The sequence below is a fragment of the Dermacentor andersoni genome, chromosome 11 (genome assembly GCF_023375885.2).
Source record: "Dermacentor andersoni chromosome 11, qqDerAnde1_hic_scaffold, whole genome shotgun sequence".
Taxonomy (NCBI): Eukaryota; Metazoa; Arthropoda; class Arachnida; order Ixodida; family Ixodidae; genus Dermacentor; species Dermacentor andersoni.
Genome location: NC_092824.1, coordinates 82291292 through 82311249, shown reverse-complemented (window position 1 = coordinate 82311249; position 19958 = coordinate 82291292). Strand labels below are relative to the sequence as shown.

General features: G+C 45.9%; 1 protein-coding gene across 9 annotated transcripts in view; it reads right to left on the bottom strand.

The window, feature by feature from the left end:
- Nucleotides 1–18524, bottom strand: part of LOC126517957 (uncharacterized) — a 43873-nt gene extending 25349 nt beyond the window's left edge. For 2 of the 9 annotated variants that reach the window (XR_008609749.2, XR_008609750.2), the window contains exons 1-2: nucleotides 5887–6530; nucleotides 3784–3858 (exon numbers count right to left, since the gene is read on the bottom strand). Coding sequence is in view for 2 of the 9 variants with exons in the window: in XM_072285589.1 (XP_072141690.1) it covers nucleotides 3784–3858; nucleotides 17851–17863 (88 nt within the window). In the remaining 7 variants the exon portion in view is untranslated. Of the gene's footprint in view, nucleotides 1–1135; nucleotides 1630–3783; nucleotides 3859–5886; nucleotides 6531–17850 lie in introns of those variants that run through there. The other 7 variants (XM_072285589.1, XM_072285590.1, XR_007596315.3 and 4 more) reach the window with 6 other exon arrangements.
- Nucleotides 18525–19958: the final 1434 nt, after the last annotated feature.

Below are 19958 nucleotides of genomic sequence, written 5' to 3'. Positions count from 1 at the left end.
TAACCTGAGCGAACCAACGAACAAACGGCTGGACGAGCGAACTAATGAACGGATGACTGAACGAGTGACCTAACGAACTAACGAGACTTTCTTGACCAGCCCGACCATCGACTACAGACCACTGACCATCTATAATCAAGGTAAACGGGCCAAAGAGGCAAAGAAAGCTAAAAGCTGCATCCATAAACCTTGGACAACGCGCGCTGCAAATTTTTCCTGCCGCAGCACTTAAGTCAAGCCACCGAAGACACAGCCATCACCTCGTCGTGCCATCATCATTGTTGCGTAATCATGTAGCGCTAGGAATTTAACTGATTATCATTGTCATTAGTAGTATTATTACAGGTTGCTAAGAGAATGTAACAGGTCCCTGGGGTCAGCAAGTAATTCAAAGAGAATGTAGTCAAGAGAATTAAAAACAGTGCCCGAACCGAAAGGTACAAAAAGTGAACGTAAGACGGAATCTCCATATTGCCCACAAATATGCGATAACACTGGTCTCGCCCAGGAGGCAGCATGGGTCACGAAAACACGATTGTTCTAAATTTTAACCTAGTGCCTCGACGAACGTTGAAGATACTGGTATTTACCCTGCTGATAAGATTACTTTTCAAAGATACTCACCTACGTAAGCACGTAACCGCGACAGAGTACACCCTTGCAATTTTTGAACATCGCCGGAGCTCCAATCAGCGCCGTGCTAAGGAGTGCATCAGCGAAATGTGAAAGAGTATATGCGCGTGCGTGCAAAGCGCAGCACACTGGAAGTTTCCTCGACTGCGCTGTTCTGCTTGACGGAATCGCCCCGTGCTTTCTGCTGCGTTATCGATTCCTTTTTATTCTTTATTTCTTATGGACGCCTTGCACTGGCAATTGCTTAAAGCAACGAGGAACAGAGACTCAACACAGCAATGACGCACGCCCACAGCTAGGCGTGCTTGCCTCCATTTAATTTGTTTTAAAGCTTGTCAGTTTCCACGGTTTTAATTTTAATTACGCATGCTTTCGCGAAGAAGAAACTATGCACGTATTAGGACACGTCAATTCATTTGCAGACTTCCGTATATAAGATTTTGCTTTATCCATTGTGCTTTAGCCACTGCGACCACGATGACATTCATGGAGACACGTTGGAGTCATGATAAATACCTTTATTTTGCTGTTTATTGAACCTAAAAAATGGAGAGAAAGCTTCATTTTGTGTATTTGTATGATCTGTCAATACGAAGAAAGGTCACCGGCAGAGTAGACGAACTCGGCGACACAACACGGCAGCGAGTCGTAGAGAGCTGGAACGGTGTCGGGGTTCCATTTCCAGGGTCTCCCACTGTTCTTCATTTGCAGCCCACAATTCGTCAGAACTTGCGTGATGGGCCTACATCCTTGACAGGGTGAGTTTCATTATGCTCCAAATGTTTTGAATAGTATTCGTATCTGTCCCTAACGGCCGCCAATCTATAGTGTCATGACGCCAAGATCTTGCAGGTTCGCTAGCAGAGAGCGCGACGTGTGGACGGGTGACAAGTCTTGCTGATGCCAGTAGTGTCCGGCTGGAAAATGACCACCTAGAACACAGGGAAGCAGGCCTTGATTTCTATACAGGCCTCAATGCACATTCGTCCTTGAGTCCTGCGTAGAGATTGAAGGCCATCCTTGGTTATGCCCCAAACATTCACACCCTTGCGTCCACTGGCCCTGACTTGCTGAACGTAGGCTACTACCTTCTCTGCATCTTTCTTCTGCCGATCATCAACCGACTGGAAAGGCCTGGCCCGTCACATAGCCGAAATCACCTGTTCATCGACGTTTGCTGATGACCTTAGTATTAATATTCATTGAACTCATGTGGCCACCAATTAGAATAAACATTTGTGAACCCCACCCCTTATATAATACCCTCAGCGAGGGGTCTTTAAGGAAATGAAAGTGAAGTGGAGGGGGTCTTACCTGAATATTATCGATTACTTAGATGCAAAATTACAGCGCTTTTCGACGCATGTCTGTGGGCATGATGTCGTAAAGACAGATCACTATACAATTACAGTAAGCAGGATGCACGGAAACGCGCTGAATTAAACATAATAAAAACTCGGAAATAATATACACCTCATGAGGTCTGGTCGACAGACCTGTTTTTGGCTGCATTGGGTACAAAACGTGGTCTAGTCAAGGAAAACAACGTTTCGTCAGTCATTTGCATTCCAGTGAAGATGGGCTGGAGCGAACGCGGGCCTGTCTTCCCTCGCCTCATTGGAAACCACGGCTCCTTGGCAGCTCTTCGGTTCCTGAAACCTACTTCGAAAAAGCCGTTGTCAAACCATTTCTGAGTTGACGTCGAAGCCGACCGCATCTCTGACCTGGCCAGCTGTCATGGAAGGAATAGCATCAGCAACGGCAGCTTAGGCAGCGTCGTCCTCTTCAGTAGTATGGCGGGCAGATTACTTGCTGCATCACCAATGCACCTGTCATCTCTGAACGCCTGCACGATTCTGTTAACAGTGGGTTGCGTTATATCCACTGTGTTTGCAATCTGCGAGATTCACTGTGCCAGCGGCATACATATCGCGGCCTCATTTCTTTTGGCACTCGAGGAGGCATTTTAAACCCTGCGCGAAAGTCACTGCTGAGACAGGCTGTATATGCATTATTGCCTGATGCTGCGATCACAACGGCTCCTTACTGCGTCAGATGGCGCAATACAGTTGCATCTCTTATGTAGTCCAGAAACAACAACGTCTGTGGGCGTGTCTCGTCTTTCTCGATGCTCCCACTCTCCACATGATTGTGTAAGGTGTCCATAAATAAATAAAGCAACAGATAAGGCATCAGAAAGCACAAGGGTGATTCAGCCTACTAGAACAGCTAACCGAGGAGACTTGCACTCGGCTGCGCTTAGCGCAGCCGATGCGCCTCGTGGTACGGCGCTGATCGGCTTTCCGGTCGCGCGATATTTAAACAATTGCGATGGTGTGTGTATATGACCGTCTATGCAAAGCTGCTGAACCGCGCTTTCTTGCAAGATTACAACTGTCTCGAATACGCCCATAATAGCCATGTTTCGAGGCAACAACGAAGCGTCATTGCAAATGTCTCCCAGAACTCTGAGCGCTATCTGTCAACAGCATTCTTCCCTTGTCATGCATCACACATCGTCCTCGTGACATTGCTAGGAAAACGTCTCACAAAGTGCATCCGTGTCAATTGCTGTTAGCGTCTCGGAATAGCTTCTGAACGGTGTAGTGTACGACTAAAAATCGTACGAGGCAAATGTTCTGTATAAATATAGCATCGATTTACCCATTGCATAGGATCAAATTAACTGTACGCAACGCCACGAGTTGACAAGGCAAATATAAGGGTTCGCTTCAAATACATTCAAACATGTGCCTTGAATCTGCATAATCTTTCTTTTTTTGGCGTATCCCTGACTCGGCATGTTTTCTGCCGACGGTGCCACGACAGAAACCTGCAAAACCACGGCAAAATGCCAGCAAACTTAAAGCTGCCTGCAATAGCAAATGAACGCGCTTTTTTCACGTTTTGATTTACGTTTCGAAATGTGGAACGAATAGGTTTTTTCAACGCAACGGCATTAAATTCATTGGCGCGCTGCACTGAACTGTCGGCTGTAGTTCACTTGTCTAACGATTGGCAGGCGTACTTCTCGAGCAGGAAAAAAATCGTTTTCGTGCAGAAATGAGCGGAAGACACTTTGCATAGCTGCTACGCGAAATGCTGACTGTGCGTAATTACGTACAATACCGTTGCTTGAAGTGGTCTCACCTCGTCTGCTGGAAAACGCAGCTTGGCCCGGCTGTCCATCTCTGCTTTGGTCGAACCACGAGCCCCAGGAACGTCCTACATAAATGAGCAGCCAGCATTCTTTCAGTCAGTCTGGGTGGTCCTTCCGAAAAAGCGGCGCGAGTTGCGGCGTCACCGCAGAAGCTTCTGCTATTTACGAAAACAGGTGGGCATTTTTGCACGCAACCACATGCACCGACATATGGCGAAATGGCAGCCAAGGTAAAAGCAAGCCGCGATAAGAGTGCAGGCTACAGTGCCTTCTACTTCGGCGAAGGCAACGTCCAAACGCAGAAATCAAACAGCGCGACAGAATGACAAAGACGCTGAGCTGGACGATGCTAGCCAGCCGATTCGCCCAACTTGCCGTGTTGATAAAGAAATCGTGAGAGAGCGAAACAGCCTTTTGCCACCTGTGATACTATAGCATGCGCGCGACATTGTGATGACCAGCAGAACGACCGACAGAGGCCTTATCTGTATTTTGCAGTACGTACTATCGTCATCTTTAGGAAAGGGAACTGCTTCGTCGTTTCTCGACTAGCTACCGGAACGAGATGAAAGCGCCTTCATTGAACTTCACAAAACCGCTGCAATATTCCTATCGGCAGAGCAGTTCGTGCAAATAACGTTTTCTTTGTACAATACAAGGTACAAGGAAACAAATACCGTTACTAGAATTCCGTTCCTAGAACCCCTTCACAAACCAATTGCAAGATAATTTTATTTCATCAAGGACGGCGCCACTAATTTGGGATACGGGAAAAGACACGCACAATGAATTACCTCATCGGTTCATATTGCAAAAAAAAAAGAAATACTCATCCGCAAGGCGAAGCATCCATTTTGATAGCAATTATTAGACAGCTATACGAAGATAGTTTTATCGGCCGTGTAAACCTTCAAAGAATCCCTTACATGCATAGAGCCACTCGCGCACGGGCAAACATTAACACGTCTCACTCGACGACCGCTGACACTGGCTGTCAAAACGCTGGCGTTTGAAATAGTGGCAGCTGCAGCAGAGTGAATTGACCCGCGTGCTGCCTATCGCTTCAACGCGAACTACGCGGCGAGAACGCAGGGAACGCAAAGTTATCTGCCCTTAGCAGGCCTCGACTGTTCCCATTACAGATCGCTTTCGAGATAGGGCCCGCGCTCAGCTGCGACTTATGCAGCCGCCGCCAAGGTAGAACGCACCCCCCCCCCCCCCCCCCCCGTTGCCCGTCCCTGTGCCTAGCGCGTGACTGAATATGGCACGCTTTATATCCGCCTTCCTTCCTCGCACGCGCCAAATCGAGCGGCCATCCTTGGCTCATTCTCGCACGCATTCACTCGCCCCCGCAGCACACGGCACGCGGCTACGATGTTATCAGACTTGGACTTCATACGGAACATCACAGCAACGACGACTGAAATGCGCCTGGAATGTCCATGCAACTGCTGCCGCAATAAAAGAAAACGTGATGTAGAGAGCAAAGACCATATTCCAAATTGAAGAAGCGCGCACACTCCCACACAACCCGTCGGCTTTGCCCCAGTAAGGTTCAGTACCTTGTCGCTAAGCTTTTCCCAGTAAGATTCAGTACTAGCCAAACTATCCGCGCCATGGCGGCCGACCTATCTTTTGCTAACTGCGTCACATGGCGGCCGGCATGCGCTAAGAAGTCCCAAAATAAGTTGGATATTGTTGCGGGCCATAGAAAACGACAAAAAAACTTGTCCCAGCAAGAGTTATGAACTGGGCTAGTTGGTGGGTATTCCTTTTTCTCGCGCTAAGTACTGTACGACGCAAGGGGAATGAAATGGACACTGGGCATGAAGCGGACACGAGGTGACACAGGGGAGCGGTCCTCTGCGTCACTTCGTGCCCGCTTCATATCCAGTGTCCTTTTCATTCCCGTTGCGTCTTACGGCACTTAGCGCTAGAAAAACAATCGTCCCGCTAACATTCAGCACACGCCGAACTAACTGCGCGACAGCGCCCGACGTGTCCTTCGCTAACTGCGTCTCAGCCGTGCCCTAACCTAAGCCTCAATTGCTCGAAAGGCAGCGTACAGTACACTGCCAAGCAAAATTTCTCACCTTGCCGTGGTCAAATACCGCAGGAGCGCCGCGCCGAAGAGCAGCAGGGACCCGCAAAGACGTCGAGAGAACAGAGGTTGCGCGATTTACGCGAAAAAAAAAGACAGCATGTCTAACGCGCGTGCGGCCGCGCACGCTTCCGTCGTGCGTCTGTCGCATGTCTGGCCTGCCATTGGCTCGCCGCTGGGTGACGCAAGAAAGCCGAGTCATATGGCCGAGTCGCAAAGTATAACTTCCTTTACACGCAAAACTTTTTTTCCTTTACTGAAAAGGAATAGAAAATAACATAGTGTCTCTTAACTTCATTTCAAATTACTTCTCTTTCGTTTTGATGCTCGCGTCAGCTAACCATACCTACGAATTAGATAAATTTCGTTTGCCTTCCTCCGTTCACCACCATGTGGCGCATTAACCTTTATGAATTTGAAATTCGCGCCTTGACGTATGTCGTGACGCACAACTAAAGAAAACACAAGAAGAACACCCTGAGACTGTCGCATCACCTCGGTATCTGGAATCGAGTGCGCTCATGCGTTAGCTTTATCTCGAAGACGGCCACCTATTTGCTCGGCTGGCAATGACTCGACAATTTTGCTAGACAACTGGCCAGACCGCTCTCCGGCATTCCGGATGAGATGTCTGGCCGAGATAACTGCTCACGCGAGGCTCCCGCTGAATACTTTTTTAGGCATTCTTTTTTTATGCTTTTACGCGTATACCTCAGCGTTCTCTTAACGGTAGCGCATGCGCTTAGTCACGTGGTTTCATTACATATTTCGCGGACTGTCTTTAAACGCCGGAAAAAAATCACCCCCCAATATGCACGTTGCCACAAAAAATTGGATCGGTCGTTTTGGAATGCCCTCTACAGCGTAGCAAAACGCACTCGGCGCTAAAGTGTATGTAATTGTCTAGCGTAATAGATCTTAGTTAATTACCTAATTAAGCGCAATATAAGAAATATTCTAAGGAGCACCACATGACGGCAAACCATACGTCACTGGTTTCATTCAGTCGCGGTTAACCACTATTTTTTTAATCCTTGGTTCATGTTACGTGAAACACCCTGTATACAACAAGTAGCTCTGTAATTTCCACTGTGATTACACACAGGCACCTTGGCGTACGACATGTAATAATCCCGGTCAGCCTACTTGCATCTACAGTATAACTAATCATATCAAACATGGCCTTGGCTACATCCTGTTAAGAACGGCCCGATGACGTGCAAGTTTTGCCTGCCAGTTGCGCCAACGGACGTCATCTTTTCCTGGAGCACCACCGCAAACCTCTAGCCACGGCGTCACCTCGTCGCCATTGTAACTACACGGCCTCGTCGAGATTGGGAATGAATGAGTTCGACGAAGAAGGCTTTGTGCCGCAACACGACACCGCCAACCGGGTCGGCCGCGAGCGGGGGAGTTGCCGCGGGAACGTCGTCGGGGACCCCTTCCCACGCGCCGACCAAGACGCAGGACAATGGCTACCCGGCCGCGCTGCGAGGGTCATCTCCGAGTTCTACGAAGCCCCTCTGACGTCGGCTCCGGACCGTGCCCCTGTGTGTGTGTGCGTGCGTGTGTGCGTGCGTGCGTGCGCGCGTGTGCGTGCGTGCGTGCGTGCGCGCGTGTGCGTGCGTGCGTGCGTGCGTGCGTGCGCGCGTGTGTGCGTGTGTGCGTGCGCGTGTGTGTGTGTGTGTGTGTGTGTGTGTGTGTGTAAGCCGTCCCGGGGAGAGGCGGCTTGTTTACAATGCCTGGACGAAGGTTCCCGTCCCCTTGGAATAAAGGGGGGACCGCGTGTTTATAAGCCGCTTTTACGCGGATGCTCGACACACACTTTTCTTAAGCAGTTCATTGTTGACCTTTTTCACCTTACGACCTATGGCCCTCACCAAATTTGCGGCATCGGTCAACAAGAATGGATGATGCGAAACGATAATAGAAAATAAATTAGATTATAGATCGACGAAAAGCAAGTGCTACGAAAACAATCTGGTTGCTTGTTACAGAAAATAGCAATGATGAGAAGAAAGCGAGGAATGTGGCATGAATGAAGGTTTAATGAAACAATGAATGGGTGGGGCTAGTTGGTGGAAGTTCACGATTGTTTTGCGCTTGTATTACAGTGGCAGACGAACTAAAGAACGAGTCTAAAGGAAGAAAATGAACATACGTGGCGCAAACTAGCAACTCGTTTAATACAGAAAGAGAACACGCTTATATACATGTATATAAGCATAGAGTGTATATAAGCGTGTTCTCTAACAGTATTAAACAAGTTGGTAGTGTGCCACGTACAGGCACGTTTTGTTCCTTTAGGGTCAATCTTTAGTTGTGACAGTGTAATATTAAGCATAACACGATCATGAATGAAACAAGCACCAGGCAAAAGGAAGAGATTACCCGGGCAAAGGGTAGAAATCGATCAGGAGATCGTGGACGGCGGGGAAACCATCCCTGTGTCGGAATCTTAGAACCGACACTCGGAAATAAAAAACCAGGCACGTCTAGGCACCGCCCGCTATGATAGTTTCGATATTTATTTTACTCCAAGCACCCATTTGGCGACCATCGTGACACTCACCCCTTTTCGTAGTTCAATTGCTGAGCCGCTAACACGGCATGTACCCATTTCGAAACAGGAAAGAGATGGGGTGGTATGAATAAACGCAATACTAAAGTATATTTACTATCACGGTTTGGCATTATTGTCGACCTACTCCCCTTCCATATGAAGTACGGCGGCCGATAAGTGCACTTTAGGTTCCAGTTCATTTTAACCGCAGTTTACAAAAGGGAGTTCCGCTAAAAAGTTTCTCAACGTTAACATTGCTTCTATGGGGGACAACCAAAGTGGGTTGGCCGTTTATCCGGAATTTCTGTTTAACATACTTTCGTTTATGCGGAGCCTACTGTTATTGCAGAATTGAAAAAGTGTGTGTGTGTGCGTGTGCGTGTGCGTGTGCGTGCGTGTGCGTGCGTGTGCGTGTGCGTGCGAGTGCGTGTTGATGTTGATGATGATGATGATATTTTAAACACTTTTCCAACTACAAAGAAGCACCTTTCGTCTGCAGAGGCAAACCATCTGGGTTTCTTCGGAAAGCAAGCTTCGTTTCACAGTGGAGATATCGTTTCTTAGGGGCTTGATCTTCGAAGTTCGTGTCAGCGCAACCTCAAGTATCAGGCTTCCGGATCAGCCTATTGCATTTGCTACCGAAGTCATCCATCAAGACACGCTATGCTTGCTTAGTCTTGAAAACCAATGGTGTTGTCGAGCAGTGTGTTTACGTACGTCTTGCGCATCATTAGCGACTAATCACCCACAGTCATTAGCGTGTATGTTTAGACATAGTTTACTACGTGTATGCTATTCATTACGCGTGATTTACGACGCATGCGCAAAGCAATTTCTAAGCGCCGGTAAAGGTTGAGAGCCAGCCCGCGCAGCACAACCCACATAATTAGTCACTTCAGAGTCATTAGAGCACACGTTTTAAGGGTTGTGTGCTTATAGCATCTCTCTTTCTTTCTTTTTTTTTGGTAGGGGGGGGGGGGGGGGGCTTGTTTTTTGGCACGGCTGGCTCGCGGGAGTAGTCATTTGTCAGTTCCTGCTCGACCCATCCCATGAAAACTAGCAGTTTCAATCGCTTTTTTTAGCAATTTCTTGCATAAGTGTGCGCACGCAAGAATTTTAATAAGATCAGCATTCTTTGGCAATTTCACCAAGCTTGCGGTATGCTTTCACGTGTTATAAACTCTTTCGCAACGGCGTATATCGCTGAGTATGCGCCGCTCTTCAATAAACCTCGTTCATGCCAACTTGTGTCGTTGTTGCTATCCATACAGTACGGCTCATAACCCGCAGCGGGAGACTGGCCAACACTCGGGTGGATACGGCCTAGTGAATATAGGAGTTAAATTTCGCTTGGAAATTTGCAGGAACTGGTAAATTTCATGTGATTGGTGCAACACAATCACGTAGCCTGATTTTAAGTGCACTCCAACTATTAAGAATAAAGGAAGCAGATTTAATGGGTAATCGCTTAAATCAACAATAAAGCCTTTGACAGTAGCGCAAACATCCCTGCGACTCTACCCGACAGTCGAAACTTCAAATGAAATTATGCCGGGAACTGCGAGATCCTGGTCAAATTTGCGAAAGGGAATTTCCAAGATTCTTTTTATTCAGTATAGTAAAGCAGTGGCACGATAAAAACAAATATGTTCTTTCCTCGTCATTACAGAAAATGCAAAGAGGGAAATGCCTCGAAGCAGGCCTGTGCAGGTAAATGTTCACAGAGGGAAAGCCGACAGTGTAATTTGGTTAAAGTTAGTTGAAGTTTGCGTGTACTGAAATATTTACTGAAACAGGGACTTAGGAGGTGTCGATATTCAGGGGGAAGGAGTTAACATGAGCTTGCACAAAACTTTCTGAACAGTACGCATGCAAATCTAACCAAAGTGATATGAGAAGGTGGAAGTACGACAGGAAGAACAGGGCTCGTTAACTCGCTTAAGAATCTAAATTCTGGCGTTTTAAATGCCAAAACAGCAATTGTGACGCGCGCTATAGTGGGGGACTCCGAATTAATTTTGTCCACCTGGGATGTAAAATGCACTCAACGCACTGTACATGGGCGTATGCATTACAAAGGAAAGGCCAGAACATACTGATAGAGAATCTATGACCATACGAACTGTGGTATTTAAAGCACTTAATTTACGCAAGGCGAGAATTACCGATGTGAACTCTGCTAATATAACAGGTGATTGAAGTGTCAAAGAAAAAGAAAAGACGCCTGCGGCAGATAGCGCACTTCTAGTCCTTCAGCTAGTCTACTCGAAGAGGCGGGCATTACTTGCTCGGGAAATCGAAATTCATAATCGACTAATCAACAAAAATCACTAATTCAGTTTGTAACTACTTACCGTACGGCCGTTGTTGCAATGCACAAATTGTACGCGCAAGAACGACAGCAACTGGTCTCTTCCACTGCTAACGTCGATAAGAGGCCGCCATCAGACGAGTTTCTTTCAGGTCCTTGGCCTAGTGCAAACAGCGCAGCCCTGATAACAAGTCCCGCTATAGCCTTTCTCCAAGCCACTGGGCTTGTAGAAACGCTATAATTTACAACGTTGTGAACTTGTATTGGCGCACCTCCTCCTCGTCTCATCATCATCATTCATCAGCCCTTTTCCTCCCCGTCCCTTCCCCCCCCCCTTGTACAGTAGCAGGCCAGAGCAAGTTATAGCTCAGGCTAACCTCTCTGCCTCTCTGTAAATAAATTTCTCTGTAGAATTGTATCTGGCGAGCCTGCAAGGCATATATTCTCTTGAAAAGTATTCTGTGTATGACACTATTTTCGAGATATGCGACATCAAACTTAAAGTAAGACTGCGCTATCCTTCCACTTAGTTTTTTTAATAAGAGACCCTTTTATGTATTGAATAACGAAAGTTACTGGACAAGTCAATGTATTTCTTGACTAAAGTTCGGGCATTCATGGTATCTCGAAACTGGCGTTATCATGAGAATTGATTCCAATTGAATCCACCTTGCGATCTTTCTGGCTTCAATCTGTAAATTGAAGTATTGACCGTAAAATAATTACTTGAAGACTAAATTGTCGAATTATTTTTTTATAAATCCGTCACGCATTTGGATTTCTCATGCTAATGATATTCAAGCAATACAGCTGAAGGATTTATTTGTGTTATCTGCCACACGCGATGTTTAAACATTGCTTAACGTCTTCGCTGAAACAGTCAGTCAACAGTGTATATATATATATATATATATATATATATATATATATATATATATATATATATTCTTATTCTATGCCCACTGCAGCATGGATGAAGGCCTCTCCCCGCGATCTTAAATTACCTGTCTTGCACTATGGCATGAAGTTTGTAAACAGGGCTAAGATCTTCTTTTTGGTCTTTTGTGTTCTCTTCTAATGCCACAAAAACATTCCGCCAATGACACCCCTGAATGCTCCCTAACCTCTCGCTTCCCCAACGACCTGCCATGTAACTGCTGGACGCATATGGGACCTGCGAATAAGGTTCCACCCCATCTGGTGCCAGCGCGCACCAACCGCCACTAAGCGCTCAGTTCAAAAGTTGATTCTCTCTCTCTCTCTCTTTATTTTTTTCTCTTGTTCTTTCTCTTTTTTTATTTCGTCTTGGTGTCGCCCCGGGTGTTTTTTTTTCTCTCTTCTTTTCTTTCTTTTCTTTTCTCCCCGCCTTCCCACTCTCCCGCTCTTGTCCCCTCGTCTTCGGAACGAAGCTCACAGACGCCGGGCGACAGCGCTCATTACCTCTGAAGTCTCTCCCTTTATAACCAGCCGCCACCGACAGCACCCCCGCGTGACGTCACTGCACTAAACCTTTAAAGCTAACGTGCCGAGGATGACGAGGCCGCCTTTGACGGAGATAGGTCCTCCTATCGAAACGTTGGCCAGCCTTTCTGAGTCATTTTATCCCTGTTTACAAACTTTGTACCACAGTGTGCTATTCCATCTGCCAGCCCCTTTCTTGATTTTGGATTGTCTTACACTAGGCGATTACAATGTGCGCCTGCGAATTTCCTAATTTCATAACCGCACCTACTTTAGTCTCGTCCACGACTTCTGTTCAATCGGCACCCCTTCTGTAATTCTAATGGTGCACCGGTTATCTGCCCTACACATTACATGGCCCACCCAGCTCCATTTCTTTATGCTAATGTCAACTAGAACATCGACTATCCCCGTTTGCTCTCTGATCCGCATCACGCGTTTCCTGTCGCATAACGTTACGCCTAACTTATTCGTGCCATCGCTCTTTGCGCAGCCCTTAACTTGTTTTCGAGCTCCTCTGTTAGCCTACAAGTTTCTGCCCCATACGTTAGCACCGGTAGAATGAAATGTTCCTACACTTTTCTTTTTAACGACAGTGGTAAGCTCCTAGTAATGATTTCGTAACTGATTATATACTTGGGATATAAATAACATTGAGGTGTATGTGAGTGGTATACGCATTGTATCTGACCTAGAAAAAGCTAACATTGAGGGTCATGTGAAAATTATTTAAGTACTTAAGTGGGCCTGCTAAGTCTGGCAAAAAAAGAGGAAATGTCGTAAGCGTAAACGTAAGTACTAAAACAATGATGTCGTGGGACTGTGCAAAGCAATACACCAAATGAAAGCGGTGAGAGGACAGCACCTTGAGGCACACCTCGTGTTTGCTTGCACCTACAACAAGAAAGGCCGCCTTGACAGCAGCAAGATTCTTTAACCCTCAAGAATTCAGCTTCCCGTGCTACAACGTCCCCGGGAAAGCCGCGATATTGCAAGTTTTCTAGCAAAATTGCATGCTCGACGCTGTCGTAAGATTTGGCTATACCCAGAATAACCAGAGCCGCGTACTGCTTGTTGAGCCGTGCAAGTTGAATTCGGTTTTTAAGATCTGTATTTACGTTCCGCATTGAACGTCCAGGCCTCAATTTTGATTTGGCAACGACTCAATACCTCAGTTTCCCTAAGGAAATCCTCTATATGCCTCAGAAGAGCCCTTTCTATAAGCTTGGTTATATCAGAAATTAGTGTTATTGGTCCGATGTTGTGGAAATCGTATTCACCCCTTGTTCTTTTTAAATAATGGTGCTGTTTGAGCCACCTTCAACTGAACTGGTATTCATGTAATTTTAATCGAATAGTTTAATAAGTTTGGTATTTCGTTAGGTGATTCCTGAAATAGGGCCTTCTACATTGCATCTGAAATGTCATCAGGTACAGGGGCTGCTGCTGGCGCCATTAAAATAATGTGATTCAACCCTGATGACGGGACCTTTCTATCTAGTCATGTGTGAAAGCATCCCGCCGAAGGCAGGTCGTACAGCGTTTTTCTAATCCTTTGGGGATTCCTTTGAAGGATTGTTCCATTTCTTGCAGTGTCAGGACTACCTAGTCTATATTAAATTTTAGAGGATTTCTTACTGTAACGGAGGAAGATAATTATCGCAGGTTTGTTCTTGGTTTTGAAAAGAAAACTTAAATGTCTTTTGTCATATTCATCATTCGCTCGTGTAACAGTACCCTTGAATTTAGAATGAAAAAATTATAACTCTTGCAATTTTGAGAATACTGGTTATGCAACAGTCTTTCCCCAGGCACCTTTTCGCCTTCGGTAATCATGCCTGCACTCAGTGGTCCACCAAAGAGAGGGAGTTACGCTTAGCTGATTGTACTACAAGCTCTACTACTACTACTACTACAAACTTAAGAGCACATTTTGTAAAACTGAACAAATAGTAGGTCTAGTTTTCTTTACTGCTAGTATTTGGCATGTACACAAAAGAACGCTTTCATTGTTGGAACGTTGTGTAATTGACAAAAGTGCGTCATTGACTTTCAGCTGACTTCAGAGGGCACGCTATCTCAAAAAAACACAGGAAGACGATGGTCGCTATTCGTGGCGAAATCGATTGCGGAACAAAATCTCACAGTGAAACTGGTGCTAGCGAATCCCAAATCCAGCACTGGGCGAGATTGAATTTTCGGCAACGGAAGAAACGCTCCCAGCACCGCCATCTCGCAGAAGGGAAATGCCACGCGAAGAGAGCTTGCTATGGAGTGCCCTGCACAGATACGAGATGGCGCTGCGGGCGTGCGGAACTGTATAGACGGGTGCCGGCCCTACATTCCGCGGGACACCCTGCATCGATCCGTTGGCAAACGAAAGCCGAGGTTGAAAGGCAAGGAAACACAGGAAATGGAAATACCGTAGTGGAAAGGGGGGAGAGGAAGGGGGCGGGACGCAGTCGGCGTTGAGACATGAGGAGTATGACAGATGCCGGAAGCGGCAATAAATCCTCGGACAACCACCGGGTTATCATTATCCATTCTTTCGCCGCCTCTCCGTACTGCTTGCGGTCGGTGATGATCCTTTTCAATTTTTTTTTTTTTTACAAGCTGTCACATCCCGTCATGCAAAACGGTCCGCGCCAGGACGTTTGCGGGTGGACACAGAAAAGAAAGAAACAAGAGCATCGATTTCGAATTTTCGCGTTATATTGTGATCATCGTCATCATGATCGTCATCGTCAGCATCATGACCACTGCAGGACGAAAGCCACACCCCTTCTCTCGCACCAGCTATCTTATGCCGACAAAATTCGTAATTTTATCACACCACCTAGCTCTCTGAAATCCTCGACTGAGATTCCGTGCCTTTGAATCCGTTATGCAACTGCGATAGACCATCGGTTACCTGCCCTGCGCATTACATAACCCTACAACCTCTGCCTCTTAATTTCAATTAAAACACCTGCTATTCCGCTTACTCGGTCGGGTCCTGGCACGAGCTAAAGACGTCATCGAGAAGCACATCCTAGCAGCCTACGTAGCTTAGGCCTCATTCCTTACCCCTCAACCCTTCGATTAATAAAGTTGTTACTCACTCCACTTCCTCTTTTATCCACACATTAAACACCCCTTTCAACGTAACGGCTAACATTTTTCGTTTCATCGCTCGTTCTGCGGTTCTTAACTTCTTCTTATGTTCCTTTACTAACCTCTAAGTGTCTGCCCTGTATGTGAGTACAGGTAAAATGCAATGATTGCGCAGGTTAGCTGCCGGTCATAATTAGGTAATGGCAGACATAGGCGCTTCACTGCATCTTTTATACTTCTGTAGGTTTCATTCTTACCATCCGGTTCCCCTGTGACTAGTTGTCCTAGATAAACCTACACTCTTGCACATATTCTAAAGGGGGACTGCCGATGGCGAATTCTCTCACACATTTGTCGGCTAAGGTGCTAAGTCGACCCCACCGTTGCTGGATTGGACAATGTCATCTTCAAGCCTCAGGCTACTTAGATGTTACGCATTTATCATAGCCCCTATTCTCTTAAGCACGTAGAGAAGCGCATAGAAGAGAACGATTCTCCTTGTCTTTGAAAATCGATCGAGCTTTGAAATCGTTGTGGTTATTTGCTAGGACATTACGGTCATTTATGATGCCGAGGAACTTAAGCAATTTAAACTTGAGTAGGAGCAATTTAAACTGAGGAGGACACTTCCGTTCACGTAAGGTGATAAATGATGATAACCAGGCTGCACCCAAAGATTATAGGAGGTATGCCTGAAAATGGCGTTAGAAAGAATGACATTGGCTGCCATGAAGAATGCTATGTTGTCAGCATAAACGCACGCCTCTGCGAATCCTTTTTCGAGGGAATTCAATTCGGCGATATATCGAACAGAAAAACAAAACAATTCCTTGAGGCATCGATTTTGAGCCTGCACCTCCCCATCAGAAAGCTGCCCTTGAATACGACAAAGCCGTCCAGTCCTCAAAAACCCATACTTCAGCGCAGAGATACACGTCTGGAAATTTTGAGAGTTCAAGCAATCCAGCAAAAGTGAATGCTCAACGCAGACATACGCTCTCGCTATGCTTAATTATTTCGCTATGCAAAATAATCTGCACCCTTAAAAGTGAAGAAAAAGTGTAAGTCAATCTCTAACTCACACCCTTGCGCCATTCCTGGGTCTAAGGGCGTGAGTTATAGAAATATTTACATCCGTATTCAATTTTAAGGGTGTAAATTACTTTAAAGTGTACGTATACGCCAGGCGAGTTGTGTGGGGCTCGCCAAGTCCACATGTGTGCACCGTATGGAGCGACCGAACTTGAAAAATAACTTCCCGCAAGATGCAACAACTGCACCAAGGGAACAAGCACCTTGCGCACAAGCGGCAAGGTACACATCTAGTTAGGAAAATGATCAACAACCAGAAATAGTTACATCTGCTGCGAGAATCTCGCATTCTGCGTACCCGCGCTAGTGGGTAACTTTTCTTTCTTCTTTTTGCATATTTTCGTCCTTCAGAAAAACAAATGGTCCAACAAACAAAACTTAAGTCAGGACACTCAGCATTTAAGAGCGGCGTTTCCTGTTAAACAATAATGCCTGGAAGAAGTCGAAAAAGGAAGCATTTCAAGTCAGCAGATCTAGGGAGCGTATGACGAAGAAATTACTGTTCTGAAAATTACTTGGTCTAAGAGATACTTCGGTCCGATCTATCTTCGAAAGACTGCCTTTTGTATAACTCTTGGGGTAAGTTAAAGAAGCTGGAAGATCTAAACATATAGACCTAATGGGTTGTTGTTTATTTTTTTCGTTTCTACTTGTCCATTGCTCTGCCAAACAAATTCAGTTAGAGGTTCATTGAACTCCTGATAATAATCTGAGGGACTTGCATTTCCAGCAATGGCAGGCGGTAAGTCTGCCAGCAACTGAGACGTTTAGTCTTGGATAATGAACAGAAATTTGACAAGCAGTATTAGTACTGGCTACAGAACTTCAAGGCTCGACCATTTGGCAAAGCCAATTACCAACGGCAAAATTTGAGTAAGAGACCCCGACAGGCTTGATGGAGCAACAGCAACAGCAACAGAAAGAGTCGTGCCTACAATCAGCTGCTGATGGGCTGCAACGCCATCTATACAGATATCCCTCGTATATTTCTTAGATATTCCTCGAATATCAACGACGACCAAACAACGAGAGAAAATCTCCTTGCGATTAGTTTTACAATATGCAATTATCAAGCGATTTTAGGACAGTTCGGATAATATATAATTCCATGAAAACCCCAACCACAGAGACATTTCTGTTCTTCAGAAAAGAATCGCTGTAACTGCGGCTGCCTCCACAGCATGACGACGTTAATCTGACCTGTCGTCTTGCAAGAGCGTGACTGAGGCCGAAACGCCGACATACGATACACTTCAAGCGTGGAGCCAGTGAATCAACCGTATACATCAGAAACCTACACCTTAATTACTTATAGTTAGCGCACGTTAACTAAAGTACAGATGTAGAACACGCGGAAATCGATTGTACACGACAATGAATTCAGTATTATTAATTTCAATGAGAGTGTAAGACGCCTGTAAACAAATATTGCTCACCAACTGTGGACATTTTCCGACAGGCAGTGCCAATTCCGCTGTGGGGTTACGGGATCCCTTCAACACGTTCTGTTAGGCAACAGCGGCAACTCCGGCCTAATCCACGCCAGCCAACAGCTCGTAACACCGACCCTGTCAGGAAGAGGGAGAGCCGCAACACACTTTCAGGTATTGCAAGAAGGGCGCAATCGTCTGTGGCATTGTACTCTGCAGCGCCTGCTTCGGTGTCCACGCTGTTGCAGCAGTGCATTCATAACCCCAGAAAGCTTCCGGTCATGCATTTCTGACAGTCAAGTTAGCCAAGAAAACGGAAGTATTTTGCACATAGTTTACTGTAGGCACATATTCTTAATGTGTTCAGATATAAAGAAAGTGCGGCATGTGTCGATCTCATGTACGGGCTTCTTTTTTTTTTTTTTTTGCACTGAGCGATAAAATTCACTTGTAGAACATTCCAACATCACAGCAAAACTAATGCCAGCTGCATGGTTCTGTAAATTTATAGGCTATTGTAACTTTCATTGTTCCAGAGGGCTTAACCGGAAATCTTCTGGGAAGCCTGTTTGCAAGCATGAAAAGGGTTATGGAACACACCTGCACGTCACTGGTCAAAACGCCAAGGGACACATGGCGCTGTTAATTCAGCAACCACCGCCTCACGTCGAAGGCCACGGTTTTAATCCAAGGATAATTTTGAGGACGGTCAAGCTTCGCCTTTAAGAATGGAATGCGATAGCATTCAAAGATCCCTGACTGCTTCTCACGCTTCCATGCAACTGCAGCTTATGTAGCCGTAATGTTTACCGGAGAACACTGGCAGCGAACGCTATGCACGAAGGCGAGCTTTCTGGTAGAAACGCGGCCTCTTGTGCGAGCCGATGCTGCAGATAGCGCACAGCCGTGCCAAAATATTTGCATCATTTTCAGGCTTAAAAGAAGAAACATTTAGAATAAAAACAGGAACAGCGCAACACAGGACGAGCGAGTAAACAGGACAGAGCGCTGGTTGCTAAATTAACAGCGCCATGTGTCCCTGAGCGTTTTGACCAGTGACGTGCAGGTGTGTTCCATAACCCTTTTCATGCTTACAAACAGGCTTCCCAGAAACATGTCGAGCAGGCCAGATGAGAGGACAGAGCGCTGAACGCTCTGTGCTTTCATCTGGCCCTGCTCGGCTTGTTTCTTGCTGTCTATGTTGCGCTGTACCAGTTGTAGATGGTATGAGCAACTTTGTTGATAGAAGTGTGTGCCGCATGTCATATAGCAAGGCGTGGCATATACGCACATATTTAGGTACATATACCTAAATATGTATGGCAATTTTCGCTCACGGGACGCCAACGCCGGCCGTCACGCCGACGCAGGATTTTCTGCCATACAAGGCCCTCAACGCTATCACGTTAAAGCAAAAACATTTACTGTTGTCGTTGTCCATATAAAGCTGCTTCTTTTAATATGAGTGGCCAGTGACTGAATGCAAGGTTGTGCGGTATTAGCGCGAGGTCAATTTAATACCAGAAAGAGAGTATCGCGACGGATAATTTGCTTCAATATTACTGTAGTAACGAAGTGTACAAGCTTTAGTGAGCTACTGAAAACGCTAAGCCTTCTACCAGGTAATGTTTGAAACACAGAAATATTCTGAAATGCGAATCTTATTAAGGAAATCTTCCTTTTTAGAAGAAATTATTGTCGCTTCAAGTGACTTTTTTTTCAATAGCAGCTATTACAATTTTCGACGTAAATGCACGAGTATTCTATGCGCTGCAGACAAATTTTATTTATTTATTTATTTATTCGTTTTTATTAGCAGCCTCCTTAAAAGGAGCATCAAGTAAAGAATAGGGGGTTGCATGAATAACCAGTATTCAGACAGATAACCTCAAAAATAATGTGCCAGCAATAAACAGCTGCATGCAAAAGCACTGTGCTGAAACCGTCGGCACTTACTGCCAATGTAAGCGGACAGCGGAACGCTTCTAGACAGCTATTCAATTTATGAAAGCAATGCCGCGCTTCAACGCGTACATTTACTGCAGTGAGGACATTTAAGTCGCGCCTGTTGTTGCACTCGGTAATTCCAAAGAGAGTCGTTAACCAACAGCTAT